The sequence below is a fragment of the Plectropomus leopardus genome, chromosome 16 (genome assembly GCF_008729295.1).
Source record: "Plectropomus leopardus isolate mb chromosome 16, YSFRI_Pleo_2.0, whole genome shotgun sequence".
Classification (NCBI taxonomy): Eukaryota; Metazoa; Chordata; class Actinopteri; order Perciformes; family Serranidae; genus Plectropomus; species Plectropomus leopardus.
The window spans coordinates 4,955,726-4,971,589 of NC_056478.1; the positions used below are offsets into that span (position 1 = coordinate 4,955,726).

The window sequence follows — 15,864 nt, forward strand, 5'->3', positions numbered from 1 at the left end:
CCAACAGAAATGTGGAACACATGGAGCAGGTGTGCCATAAACTGTGATTGTCTTATTTGGACAGAAATGATTTCAGAGCACTAATAGTCGGCCACAACTTAACACAGACTCATGACATCCTACACTGCAAGTCACCGAGGGTCACACCCAAATATGACAAGCGTGCAGCAGATGCAGACCATTAGCTATGTCTCCGAGTGCTGTGATAGGGATATCATTCGACGCCTCATGGAGACACTTTGAAGATTTCCTTGCTCTGTGCAGCAAACACAGTTTCCATCTCTCTGATCTCACAGCCATGGCTGATTGAAGAGGACAATATGCTACTGTTGTGCTGAACTACAGCCACTGTGGACACAGAAAGAAAAAAAAAAAGCAAAGCCTCTTTCTTTTTATAGAAGCATCCAATAATATCTGGCGTTGCCATGTATGCCTCAGGGTCAAACTGTGAGTGTGTGTGTGTGTGTGTGTGTCTGTGTGTGTGTGTGTCTGCCGTCTGTATGTGGGAACTGTGGGAAAGCATTTGTCTGTTACAAGAGGGGAGAAATGGAAACATCAGCTGTGAAACAACCTGCAGTTCATGATTGCAGGCGTCTCAAATCAAAACACACACACAAACACACACACCAGGCTGCTTGGTCACTTGTGGGGATGCCAGTTCATGGTGGGGAAAGTACCCTAGAAGGAAATGGTTGTGTGCATACTTACGACATTAACAGCACTTTTAATGTCATTTTAGATTGTGGAATGCATGTGGTATTACAAGAACGGGGCTTTGATCCTGAGAACTGAATTAATTGGTTTACCCAGAAAATATTCTGCCATACACACAAAAGCACGCGCTCTTGTAAAAACACAGACTCAGACGGGGATACACACACAGACGTAAGCAGACACACACATTGACTCCAGATGTCTTTTGCTTTGTTTTCCTCCAGGATTCTACCACTGTGACCCCGGTGACTCTCACAGTCGACCCCAAAGGTTACTTCTTGTATTGGACCGACCAGAACAAGGTAAGACATCACACACCTACTCCAATGCTTCGGCCCTTCAGAGCCTTGAAACTTGCACCTGTAAAGCTCAAAAACACTTTTTGCAGTGCTGACTTTTTAATTTTCATTCAGAGTCACACTACAGCAATAATTGTTTCTTTCATCAAAGTTTTAATATAATAAACATCAAATCAGCGCTATGTTATGAAATCCACAAAACAATATTTTGCACCTGTACTGTGTGCTTTCGCATATCTGATTGGCCCATGCAGTGCACTGTATTACCCTGCTGCCAGAGTAAATGTTGGCATTGGATAGTTCTGCAAACCATGGATATATCACATTGCATAATGTTATGTAGTGGATATGTTAAACACTACAGTCAATGTGCGGTTATGTTTAGGCAAAGAAAACATTTGTGCTTGGTAAGGAAAAGTTCATGTTTTGGCTTAAAATACCCATTTTTTATGGCACTATCCCAGCTGGAAACACAGTGATGTCTCAGTAAAAGACAACTCCTTTTGTGGCACTTTCCAGACAGGGAATAACTAAGTAAAAACTACCACTTTTCATGTCACTTTCCTGGCAAGAAACACAGCAATGGCTTAGTAATCCTTGGTGGAAACGCAGTAACTAAAAAACTAAAAAAACACCCACATTTGGTTGCTAAAAAGCCGCTGGAATTGCTGCAGTGTTTCAACAACGCTGTGGTTAATTTGTGATTAGGTTTAGGCACAAAAGACACAGGAAAAGATAACGATTTTGGCTGGAAATACCCATTTTAGTGGCACAGTCCCAGCTGGAACCAAGCAAGATCTCAGTAAAAAACAACCTCTTTTTGAGGCCCCTCCCTGGCAGGAAACGCAGTGATGTTGCAGTAAAAAACAACCACAATTCGTAGCGATTTTGTAAAAATCAACTGCTTTTTCCTGGCACTTTTCCAGCTCGAAACAACTTCATGGTTTGGATATGGTTAGGTTTAGACACAAAAACTTGGTTTTTGTCAGGAAAAGGTCATGATTTGGCTCAAAATATTTGTTTTTTGTGGCACAATCCTAGCTGCAAACACAGTGCTGGGTTGCTTTTATTGTACGTATGTAAAACACAAATGTAACATATTTGTGGTTTGCGGAAACATATAATACCAATTTTATTTTATTCTGGTGAGTGGACTGCATTGCCTGATAGCTTGGATTGCGCTGCGTTGAAAGTAAAGCCTGGACTATTTTTTTATCTGTTCTTCCTGCATTTTTTTCCCGGGCCCTCTGTGCCTGGAGCTCCTGATGTGTTAACACAATAGGCTTATTGAAATGAATGAGGAAGCTTGAGTTTTTTCCACAGTGTCATTGTCATTCTGAATGCTCTTAAGGAAGTAAAGCCCAGACTCAATTTAATTATAAGTAGCTTTGGTGTGTCCACCAAGTTGTTCACGCCCTGATGATTGGCGCAGGGAAAGTACCAAAGCACCGAGGTAATTTCGGTTTTGTTGTTGTCTGTGATGAAAGTGAAAACTCTACCCTTCTCCTTTTTAGTTGGCATGAATCTAAACAGGTGTCAGCACAAGATAGAGTGTGTGCATCTGCAGGGCCAATTGGAAAAAAAAAGACCGGCTTGTGTTTAATAACTATATACAATATAATCCGGCCCCCAGTGTGCGTCACCTGTCAGAGATCTGATTTCTGTAGTATTTGACTGGTGTTGTTAAAGCGCTTCAGGCTTGAAGAGCTGCTACATTACCACAGCAACAGTATAATGTGTTCACAGACAGTTGCTTGAAACTATCTAACTTTATCACGCACTACTGTCATTGCACGATCCAGTGCACATTACCATGGCAACACCATTATAATTCTGCGGTGGCCACGTTAGGCGTTCCACTTGGAATAATTAACATGGTACACCTAGGATTATTAGAGAAGGATCAGACACATTTGAGTTTGACATGATGAAGCTTTAGAGTACAAGTGGTTTCCAATTAGCCTGTCCTCTTGTCACTGGCAGTCGTTTTTTGAATGTGTGTGCTTGATGACATCTTTCACTCATAATCTCAGTAGCACATTGGGTAGAAGGGTTCTTGCTTAAGCAATATCAGCTTTGAGTATTAACACATAATATTATATAACAATAACAAACAAAATAAAATATATTTAAAAAAAACATTCATATTGTAGGGGGACAGAGTGCTGCAGGGATGACGTTTTTCTGTAGGCTGATGCAGAAGTTAGCATCGGCCTGGTTCCCCCTTCAAAAAGGCTATTGGATTTTTCCATTGGATTTTGTTCAGCAAGATAATCAAACATAAAAACCACTTTTATGATTTTTGAGCATAAATGCAATTGTAGAAGTAAAAAGCTTATCTTAAGCTATAAATGAACTACATCACAGTCACATGACTTAACATCTTTTTTGGCATATTTTACGTCACAGAACAAAACATTAAAGTCTCTTAGGCTCGTGTCAACCCTATTTCCGACATATTACCCAAAACACATTGACTTCAAGATGAGGGAACTGGAGGTGCTGAAATGCAAACTAATTTGTGGGTTTTAGCACACATTCCTGGAACCCTACATTTAAAACTTTTTGCTCATGTCATCTCAGTTTCCATGGAAATACATGGGGAGTGACTTTTAACGGAAAAAGAATCACTCTCGTTATATAGTATGTAATTAAAAGCTACTCCAGCAAGTAGGCTGACCCTAAAAGTCACAAAAGACATTTTCTAGTCCCTGTTGAGTTAGGCTGTCAATTTGAGCTAATGTTAATGCTTTGTAGAGATTTCCCAAACTGAATTAAAGTACATGAAGAAAAAGGTAATGCCTGCACACTTACTCCATGCCACACAAGTTTATTTCAGACGTTTCGATACTGCTTGGATCTTTGTCAGGTCAAATGTTTGAAAAAATGAAACTACACCTATATATATACATACATAATGCACATCGATAGGCCGACAAGCTCTGTGGTGGCAGGTGTGGTTAACCACCTGAACGGATGGTTCAGATGGATAACCACACCTGCCACCATAGAGCTTTTCAGCCTTGCGACCTCGTGATGTGTGTATAACTACCCTCTTTCAACTTGCCAAACTGAATTAAAACCACACATATAAACACAAAACTGCCCTGGTAGCTCAGTCTTGTCGTAACAAGGATCATTGTTGTAGCAAAAGAAAATTTCTGCCACTTTTTTCCCATGTATGTATGATTTAGCTACTATGTCCACAAACTTCACATTTAGGATATATATTTGAGATATCACAGTTTCATCATCTTACCGACACAACTGAAGTGATCCAAACATTTCCAAAACAGTTAACTCCAAAGCTCTTTGATATCCAAAAGTCAACATTTATTGAAAAAAGGAAGAAATATATATTTACAAATTCAAAGCATGTTTTTATCTAACGGCATAATCTGCTCCAATCCTAATAAGTCTGGCATATAAATCACAGTTGACAACAAAACTATCCATCTTGTATCAATTGTGTAGCCTACCGGTTTTTGATTCAGCCCTGGAAGTTATAATGTTGCCATGGAAATGGCGGTAGTCATATTTTTAGTGATGACGACGGCGAGCTGTCATGCTGATTTGATCGTGTTCTAAAGGCCTAGCTGACGAAGCAGATTACCTGGTCAGATCTACTTGTCCTATAATATCCATTCTGACGTGAGCCAGTAAAAGAGCAGCTCTGGAAAAAAACACAGAAATCTGAACTGCTGCACCTGCAGTGCTCAACATGACACCTGTGAGAATATTCCATCGTGCATTGTGTGTTTTTTCTCCTTCCCATTTATGGCAAAGACTTTCATAATAACCAGGAACAAGGTTGTGAAATTTCAGATACCAGACGCTATCAGCCTCCTTGTCAAGCATGTGACTTCCTTTCAGTTCAACCTTGAAAGTGCGTACATAATTTCCAGTTTGGCCAAGATGTTGTTTACATATCCAGTGCCTCTATTCTTTAAGATCCAATCCAGCTCCAAACAGCTCGACGGGCATCATGTGCTCCTGTTCTATTTGTGTGTATAACTGTATCAGCAAAGGCAGTTAGAGGTAGACTAATTAATAGCCACCATTGATTTTATGTTTGCCTAGATGAGGGCATTTCACTGCAGCCGCACCAGAGCTCAGACAGCAGTGCTGACCGAGACTTTACCTCTGTGCACGTGTCATTTGTGAGTGTACCGCCACTCCTGTTTGGTAACAGAGAAAGGATTTCGTTGCTGTAAATTTATTTGGAATAACAGGGGATGTTTTTTAGGGCACAGATACAGATTGACTAAACAATCAATGAGAAAAGACTTCCCTGTCTCGGACGGACAGACAGAGGAGCACCTTTTATGTCTGGCTTGCTTGTGTGTGTGGAAAAGTGTGCATCTGTGGTCCGAGATAACAAGCACTGGGTATGATTCTCCACTAAGAGAATTGAGAGAGGCTGTTCGGCATCAATTTGTCATTATTTCCTGTGCCTCTGTCATAAGGCGAGGGATTTTGAGTGATGAGGCTTTTGGTGTGTGCGTTTACGTGTGCGTGGGTGTCTGTTCTGTCTCTCAGCAGTCCTGCCGCACACATAATAACTCAAATTGATACCAAGTGCTGCACGGACAAAACTTTATTAGGGCATAAGGAATGACGCGCTATATTCCTTAGTGCCACAGTCAACACAAAGGTGTGTTTGCGTGTGTTTAAAAGGATGTCTCGTCTCTTGTTTTCGCACACGTTTATTCATGATGCACATCTGTTCGGCAGACCAATTTAAACAAGCTGGGATGCTGTGTCCAGTTGTTACGTGTGTGTTTGTCAGAGACTCGGTCTGATGGCCTGCAGAGTAAAAGCATTCCTCAGATTCTTAAGAAGCACAGCAGAACTGTGCTCAGTGTGCCTACTGCGCTCACATTCAAATACACACTGTCACTGATGGGCACAGCTTTTTCTGTTTACTGTATTTTCAGTTTTTCCACCAAGTTTTAAGAGTTTCTCCTTCCCTGGAAAGGAAAAACTTTTTATTAAATGAATGCATTTCAGTTAATAATTATTTATCGACTCATGCTGACTAAACTGACATTTTAAGGCTATTAATAGTGTGTGTCAGCCTTGTGGACTGGAGTCATATGATTTGAACTCCATTTAGACTGAAGTTATGAATCTAATTACTTTCAATTTGACTTGACAAAATGAAAAAAGACCTGCAGTTCAGCTCTGACTCTAATGCCGGTGACCTTTTGACGTGGTGTGACTTAATATCCTTCCCCAAGCCCAGAGATTAAAAATCATGGTAATAAAAAAGGTGCAGCAAATCTGCTCTCCATTTTTCTGACTAACGGATGTTCTTTGAATAAAGTCACAGACATATTAGTGCGAATGGGAGGTAAAAGTGCAGATAGACCAAAAATGGTACATAAGACATTGTCCATGCTGTGGTCAAGGCCAACTTTGGGCTGGACAATACAGAGAAAATCAAACACCACAATATTTTTGAACACATGCCTTGATATTGGTATTGCGATGATACTGTCGGGTGGACAATCGGCTTACAGTATTACAGTAAACAAAATCCAAAACTAGTCTCATTTTATTATATCAATATAATATTGATTTATCGCCCAGCCCTAAAAGCAACATTCAAAACATACAGCTCAAACACCACAGTTCACTGAACATAACATTGTGCAACATGTAGTCATTGATACGGCTCTGAAGTGCTCCTTGTTCCTCACCTGATAAAAGTTACTATGACAGGTGGGGTTATAGAAATAATTGCTCATATGTGTGGGCAGGTGCAGGTCAGTATTGCACGTCACGTAACCGGTTCGTAAGTGATATCGCAAATCAGACCTGAGCAGGACTCTGCTGGACCTTCGCGAATTCAGGGCATTACTGGTATCTACTGTTTAGTTTAGAGCACCGCACTCAGAGCAGCAGGTGCAAAGTGTAACATCAGCTAGTTCACACAGAAATAGAACATTTTAATTCTATTCCATTCAAAGTTGGAGGTCGGAATTTCCCAGTTGAAATTTCTGACTTCCAAGTGTTCCAGGTGCACAACACCAAACATAAAGAAAAAACATGACAGAGTGACAAACTTGTGTTCCTGTGACTAATCCGTGGACAAATGCACCATCAGCAGGGCCGCTTTCTTGCACATATGACCGAAACAGAGGAAAAACTATGCATAAGGTAACAGATGCCGTTGTACATTTTATTTCACGGCATTTTTATACTTGGAAATGTATCAAAACATATCATTTACTAGCCTATTCACTAATAGCTAGGCTTATGTAGTTAGTACTTCAGTATACTGTGATGTTCTGTACATCTTGTTTACAATGTGTAGCTCGGTGGCCTCCATGGATGCTTGGGTTGCGTTGGGTCGGGTTCAAGCAAAGAATCAAGGCTCTGCTTCACTTTGGACCTTATTACAAAAACATGCGATGTGCAAATCCTTGACATTGTATACAAAACGTTGGCGTGTGTGACTGAGACAGAGAACGTGGAAGGGTGATGGATGGACATCGCTGCTAATCCCAAGGTTTGTCTTTTCCATCTAGTCCCGAGTTCTCCTGTCAGGGTCTGATCCAGCTGTGGATTTCAGCCATGTTTTAAGGTCAGAAAGGCAAAGTTTGACGGCAGTGAAGACTCAATGTCAAATGTGTTTAGGCGTGATGTTCTTTGCCTTTTCTTTCTGGCGAGCCTTTTACATGATGACTCAAGGATCCCTCCAGTTTCATCTCAATGCCTTTGTTGTAGTCACAGTAAGTCGTGCTGACAATACACCTCAACTTCAAACACATTTCTTTCTGTGGAAGACTTGTCAGAAAATGTAATAAGATACTGTTATTGATTCTTGATTGAGTCTGTCGGGGTACTCAAGGCGACTTAACAACGGCAGCAGCACAAGAGTCGAGCTAAGACACCCTGGATCCAGAGATAAGCTTAATTTGATTTTTCACTTCCCTCCCTCCACTAGTGGAAGTTTGCCAAAACAGGAGCTCGAACAATGCCACTCCTGTTGAAGATAGTTAATGTAGTCTGATAGAGTTGAAGGGTGTTGCTCTGTGGATAGAAACAGGTGCAAACCGTGTGGATTCGAGTGTAAGCTCTGTCTCCATTTCTGCACACTGCTGTATTTTTAAACAGGCCACTGCTATGTAAACTCCTGCAGCCATAATTCTCCCATGTTTGTATGTGTTTGGTTCAGAGTCCATTTGGCTGGCTTTTTGTGTTTCTGCATGCTCTCTCCTTCACCTTGAAGGACCCGCTGTTTTGTATACACACACACACACACACGCTCACACACACACACACATACACAGTGTACATACACTCTCACAGATGGAGAAAGAAAGATTTTACAACAACATTGATGATGATGATGGTTCTGACAGTGATGATGCTTTTGATAATAGCAATAACCATGACAACAACATTAACAATAACATCAGTAGCAAAACAGACAAAGTCGCTGTAAATGAATACCATGCTGTGACCTTCTGTCAAAGTATTTCCATCCTACATTAGAAATACATTAACCACTGTGTTGTAAATGTTGGAGGGAAGTCACTACAGTTTTATGGAGAATGGTTGTGAATTAGCAAAAGTAACTTATAATTCAGAAGTTGGCACGTTTCCCTGAGTTATCAAATAACAGCCCCTTAAATTTAAAAAAGTACCCAGGTTAGGTTCTTTCCCTTATTTGAGGAAAAGGAAACCACCAGGGCGTCTGCAGGTCCTTAAAGAGTCTGAAAATGTCTTCAGTTTAATATTTTTAAATATTAGGCCCTAAATGTCCCTAAATAATCTTAAATATTTGAGGTCTTAATTGCCATAAACACTTTGTTTTTTATTTTAATCAATCGTTTAATTTATTTTTGTTAGAATGAGTCAGTCTCTCCTATGTCAAAGTCCACTTTTCTAATTTTACAAATCTTTAAACCTACCACTGAACCTTATACTGTCTTTTTAATTTATATGTGCACTTACCTGTTGGCACAATGTAGATCAACCTAACTCACTCTAATCACCATATTCCTACATAAAACCTACCCCTGCATGGGCCCACATATGTACAGGTCAGCCAAAACATTAAAACCACTGACAAGTGAAGTGAACAACATTGATCATCTTGTCACAATACAATGTTCTGTTGGAAAACCTTGGATCCTGGCACTCTGCAGATGCCATGTGACACACACCACCCACCCAAAGACCAAGTACCCCCCTCATAGCAACAGCTCTCCCTGATGTCACAGACAGCAGAAATGTGTTAAGAGTCCAAGGTGTCGAGTCCTGGCCTCTAAATTCCCCAGATCCCAATCTGATCGAGCATTCATGAGACGGTACGCCACCTTGCAACCCCCAGGACTCATAGGATCAGCTGCAATGCCCTGGTGCCAGACATCACAGGACATATTCAGAGGTCCTGTGTCAATGTCTCAACAGGTCAGAGCCAAGTCTGATTCATGGAGGCCCCACCCTGGTTTGGACTTTGCTCTGAGGCAATGGTACTGGTTGGTTTTTGCACTGTGTCAAGGCGTATTCTCCTGCTGAAAGCCAGTGGTGTTTGGGTGGTTTGTGTCAAGTGGCATCCACTTTCCCAGCAGATTTTCCAGCAGAACATTGCATTGTAACAGGATGATCAATGTAATTATCTTCACCTGTCACTGGTTTTAATATTGTGGCTGATGGGTGTACACTTAAAAACATGTCTTAAAATTGGTTAAAAATCTTTAAAATGGTCTTAAAGAGCATTTAAGTGTCTGACACTTGTAGACAACCTGACCACACTTCAGATGAGGGAATTGGAAAATACTTCTTTGGGTTTCTTGTTCGGAGTTTTGTAATTACACTTCCTTTTGGAGTTTTTGAAACAGTTCTGCATCAGTGACTCTGAAATGGTAAATTACATCTCTTTTGTTAAACTGCGTTAGGGATAAATTAGCAAATTTGTACAGCTTCTGTTATGATTGTTTGGCTTCTGCTCATAAAGAATTTGCACAGAAATTAAGCAGAAATACTATGACTGTGAGTAACTTGACACAATCTGTTATTGTAATGACTCCAGTCACAAGTCACCGTCTCCACCCTCGACAATCGACTCACTTTCCAATGAAAGTAGTCAACAGCTCTCTTACTTCCTGTCACCTGATGTCATTCACATCAAGGAAACTATCAAAGAAGGAAGAGTCATTACATCAGCGACATCATTTGAATGTTGTATTGGTGCCAGACTTAGATGCCGCTTCTGTTGAAGTTTATGGGTGGGTATTTCCCATGTTCATTTTCCTTGTTGACACAGATCACAGATCTGGTCCAAAATAGTTGATGTTTCATTAAAAGGATAGTTGTGGATTTTTTGAAGTGGGGCTGAATGGGATACTTATCTATAGACAGTGTATTACATACAGTAGCAGGCAGCCGGCGTGCTCCCGGTCGGTTGAAACAAATGGGGCGCACACCCCACAGGGGTTGATATCAAAACTTATTTTAGCCAGGTATTTTAGCCTTCTTAAAGAAAATCAATATGAATCTAAGTGGATGCTATATTTAGAGTATTTCATAGCTTTATCTCGCCGTCACACAGCCTTTTCCTTTGGCACGACATTTCTCGTCCGTCGCCATCAGCTGTTTGGGTCAGAAAGTGTTGTTAGCAGCTGCGAAGCAATCTGACTGAAACAAAACTTCATGTTGAAAACACTCAATACAGCATTTACTTAGACTGATATTGTATTCTTAACTGATGCCGCCTGTCCACATATCATGCCGCCGTGCCAGATGCCGTCTGGTGGTATATAATAACATTGCAAATGGTTCTTTCCGGCTACGTTTTCAGGTGACGCAGTCCAGTGGCATATTGTGCAGATTAAAAAAGTGATGTTTGGCGTCGGGTTCTTACGACGAAATCACTGCAAAAGCAGTGGTATCTGACAACTTCTGAATGAGAATGGGCTGGTTATATATAGCTGCTGGACTGAGCTGTGATCTTTTGGTGATCAATAACAAGGACAGCTGATGCCCACATTTATATAAAAAATGTCAGTGTACGTTACATAATGGTTTTTTTTTTATTTGAAACTTGTATTGGTGCCAGACTTTCAAGTCTGGCACCAATACAATATTCAAATTTGTCCCTGACTTAATGACCTATCCTTCTTTTAGTTTCCTTGTATTCCAACAGGAAATACAAAAGCGACCCAATTAGAAAGTTTATGTTGTCAAGTTTGAAACAGTCTATTGACCACTTTACATATATCCGTTACATTGCCATGGTAACCAGTCATCAGCCTGAGGTATTTAGTTCATTTGACCACATTTGCATACATGCCATGCTTCAAGGAACAAACTCTCATGCATCAACACGCATACCAGCACGCAACACAACACACCCATTCATTCATCCACAAACATTCACACGTGTCGGCACCTACACCCTCACACCGACATTCCTGTCATGTCCAACAAGGAACAGGTGCTTCTTTAGTGGGTTAAAAATAATTTTTGCTCCTGTTAGTCGAGCCTGCTTTCAAGGGGAGGAGCCATTCAACACTGAGAGGTGGACTGACTCAGTCAAATTAACAGCCTTTTGGTTTAGTTGCCATGGTTGCCATGCGACAGCACACACCTTGGAAATGTCACATTCTCGTTCGGCCCCCGCTCATATTCTCGAGAATGTTGCCGCTTTGAAACTGATATCATTGTTTCCCCGCGTGTGCGTGCGTGCATGCGTGTGTGTGTGCGTGCGTGCATGCGTGTGTGTGTGTGTGTGTGTGTGTGTGTGTGTGTGTGTGTGTGTGTGTGTGTGTATTCTCCTGAGCAGTCTGTGGTTATAACAAAAGGTTAAATGCTTTCTCTTGGGAGATTTATGTTTCAGCCGTGTGCCAAATTCAGGACATTCACTGGACAAGCACTCAGCATATGGCATTGAATGATGTTCAGAGGTGAAAGACAGTTCACCCCGGGCCAAAACCACACACACTTGGCAGAGGGTGTGTGTGGGGCATTTCTGAATGAGCCTCAAACTGACCTAATGCAGAGCATGAGTAAGGCTGTTTTGGGTTCATACTAAAACCTAACAAACACGCAAACACAGCCACCCTCTTCTCCCGGCTCCGTCGTAGCGGAGTTCACACATGTGTTTCCCCCAACACAGCAATTTTCTGTGATTACCGAGGCTGCCGCTGCTATACCTCCGTCAGCACTATATGGTAGCGAGAGACAAGGCATAAATCTGCAGCCAATCTACTGAAAGTGATTTGTCACCTCTGCCAAGTTATAGCCTGGCACACTGAAGCTCTATTTCATCTGAACCAATAGTGAGAAACGGAGACAGAGAGACAGACAGAAAAACAGAAAGAGAAGAACGTGGCGGTGACCATGATGAAGGCTATAACCTACGACTCGTCCTCCTTGTCAGTGGTGAAATGATATAATTTACTTAACAACACTTTCATTTGACATTAGCATTCTGGTGACATAATTTAGTCTGATATGTCATTTTGATTGACTTTCAGGAGATCGGGCATTCACTGTTTGCGTGGCACTAAGTGAGCACGAACCTCAGCCAAGGCCAAACGCTCGATCTCACACTGTTAAGCAAAGTGAAAAATAATCTGTGTATCTGCCCTGTGATTAATATCTGCTCTGAAATTTAATTCTTTATTAGTCCTTGCTTCACCCTGTGAATGTTTTTTTCTGTAATTCTGCTGACAAACCAACAAACCAACCTGAAAACATAACCTCCATGACCAAGCTAAAAATCCATAAAATTATAGAACTGTAACTTCTTTAATTTCAATGATGTCATTACAGTTGAAAGTACTTTTTTAAATTATGTTTGCAGTTAATTTATCTTCTGTTGCTTATCTTTCTTCCATATGACCCAGCACTTGAATCAATGGCTCTCATCATTATACCTTTATATTGTTGAATATCAATCAGACACTACTATTGAGCCATGATGTAGCTGTTGCCCAGTGAGATCCACCCTTTGTCAATTCTTCGTGTATTACTGATAGCCAACACATAAAGATAAAAAATGGCAGCACAGCACTGAATCAAGAAAACCATATTCTGTATCACATTGCATGAGTTTGATCGTTAGTCATAAGAAAAATGATCCCTCTGCAGTTATACCTGACATTTCAGTTAAATCTTGTTTTTTTTCTGCCCAAAGAAATTGTTTTATAGCTGCAAGTAGATCTTCTCTTTAGTCACATAAACTGGCACAGTGTTGCTGCATTTTGACTTGACAGATGTGTCTTTCCAGCTTTCTGGTTGCATCCCAATGATGGACAGTATTCAGGTTGCAAAGTGACTTTGAAGACTTCTTATGAGCTCTGGATCAAATGTCTATTGTTTCTTCTACACACAGGTGATACAAACTGCATATCAGATGACAAGTGTGAAGTCAAACAAAGTTTCCAAACACTATCAGGAACAGTCAGGGTGAGGAATTTCAGCATCGCTAAATTTGCTGAAAGACTGGACTTGATAAGTGACTGACACACGCAGCACTGCTGATTGTTATTTTGATAGTATAATTATCTGTGCTTAAATCAGCTTGTCATTTCACATTAAATTTTCTGTTGTGTGTCTTTGAACCAGCTCTCAATAAAAAAAGGCAAATGATAAATACAGTTTAAATAAATACAAATACAGTTTATCAATGTCCGACAGCCCGCTCCAGCAGTGGAGCGGACATGTAATGTCATAAAAAACATATCACGTTATTATCATGATTTTAATACAGCTTACATTTAAGCCATTATTTCCTGTTCGTGATCTTTTTATTTTATCCTGAATTGTGCATTAATTTGAAAAGTATGTTTAAACGTGAGAGCTGTTAATTAATCATCAATAATCAGTCTGATGATCTATGATGATAATCGCAGTATCACCTTGAAGGTGAGAAGAGACATGGAGCGATGCGTCCTGGGGTTTTTATATAATTCATCCAAAGTCTGATTAAACCTGAAACTAACACAAAATAGTCTGTAGAAGTCTAAATAAGTCACTTTCCAACTCTGCAAATTTGGCTGTTTCAGACACGTTGGTGCTTTGAGGAGAAGCTGCGCTCTGTTTGTCTGTCTCACTGCGCTGCTGTCGGACCATCAGCTGTTTGCTCCGTGATACTGAAACGCTGTAGAAGCACATACGACTCTGTTGTCAGACACTCAGCTGTTCTAGAGTCAAAGTTGTTCACTGCATTTGGTTCGCAGTGGTGCTGTTCTTATTATCATTGGCTGTTTTCGTTGTCTGTCAAAACATGGCTGGAATGTGTTCTATCAACATTCTATTGACTACGTCTCAGATTTCAATCGAGGAAAAGTTGTATCGCGATTGATATCATTATCAGTTTATTGCCAAGCCCTAATTATAGAATAGAAAAAATGAATCTGACTAAATTATATACCAGCCATGAGTGACGTTCAGCCCAACACATAAGGTCAAGTATTTCACCAATACTGGCCTCGGTATTTCTGAGTGAAATGAGTGAGTGTTATTACTGTGGTGCTGCCTGCTGCTATAACTACTGTATTTCCACAGTCAAAAGCTGATACTTCACTCATTTATGGAGCAGTGAAAGCCACTTAATTATCAACAACACGGCCTTGCAGATATTTCACAGTAAGAAAGCCACATGTGACCAATTGAAGAGATTCTGTCCACAGAAATGCTGTCATTGAAACTTTAGTTAAAGGTGGCACAATATCAGTATGATTGTGAAAAGACTATTATTACTGTCTATTTTTGCTGAAAACTGCACATTATATTAATCTTAGCTCGGTGCATCTAAAAATTGCAGATTGGTAATGGGTGCATTTCACAATATTATTGATTGAAATTGCATTGGTTTACCTAAGCACTTGTCATATATTGTTTTAGAGGAAGAAAATATGATTTGATTTTGATATTAAAAAAGAAGATATTTTGTGTGTTTCGGCACTTTAAAAACCAAGCTTTTTGCTAAATTTTGTCCCTGTTGAAATCTTTCCACACAGGTAAAATTGCTCAGACAAGGTGTTCAGACAGCACCGTTACCTACAGTGGATATCAGCCACCCAGAGAGGGTTCGGCTTTGCAATCAACCCTGAGTGGTTAGAGCTTACTGCTAAAGGTCATGGTGGGGTTATTGATATCAGCCTTGGATGTCGCTGTACTGAGTCGTTATAGATGTAATTTATTAGTCTCTGATTTGTTTTTGTCCCTGTTGTTACTGCAGTACTAAAATATTATGACAGTGAAACCAGCCACTCCATCCTTTTCTGGAACAGTGTTTCCTACAACAAAATGTAAAACAAGGATAGCTTTTTTTCCATCTTCCAGTTTTTATAAGGTGGCATGAACAACATCTTGGCTCAGAGAACCTAGCCTCAAACAAGAGAATGTAAACTATTGATGTGCTTAGCTGGGCAGAACAGAAATGTAGAAAAAAAGCGGCCTGTATATGTGTGGACTTAGAGAGGGAATCAGTCTTTATCAGAGCTGAGAGTCAAAAACAGAAAAATAGTTAAGAGAAGAAAAGTGTTTCCAAACTCTCTTTTGGATTAGCAGTTCCTGGGTGACTTCAGAAGGCTTTGTTTGCGCTTGAGTTAGCCTTGTTTTTCTCTTTGAATCCCGATTAGGACTTCTTTTCCGCTGCAGTGTGGCAGTCTAGGGGTACACAAATACACGCTCAAACAGGCATGCACACACAAAGTAACACAGAGGAGGAGGAGGGACATGGTTCTGTTCATTTCCTCTCCTCAACAACTGGAGTCCGTTCACGAAATTTGGAGCCGCAGATCCGGAAAGAGGGCTTTTTGTCCCTTTCGAGCCTTTTGGCTGATTAAAGGCTCTGTTGGTGCCAACACTGTTCAGTGTGAATCTC

General features: G+C 40.6%; 1 protein-coding gene across 1 annotated transcript in view; it reads left to right on the forward strand.

Annotated features, from left to right (window-relative positions):
- LOC121955489 (1-phosphatidylinositol 4,5-bisphosphate phosphodiesterase beta-1) overlaps nucleotides 1-15,864 on the forward strand; it is a 168,812-nt gene that overhangs the window by 6,888 nt on the left and 146,060 nt on the right. Inside the window, 1 exon segment of the mRNA XM_042503476.1 lies at nucleotides 939-1,016. Coding sequence (XP_042359410.1) covers nucleotides 939-1,016 — 78 coding nt within the window.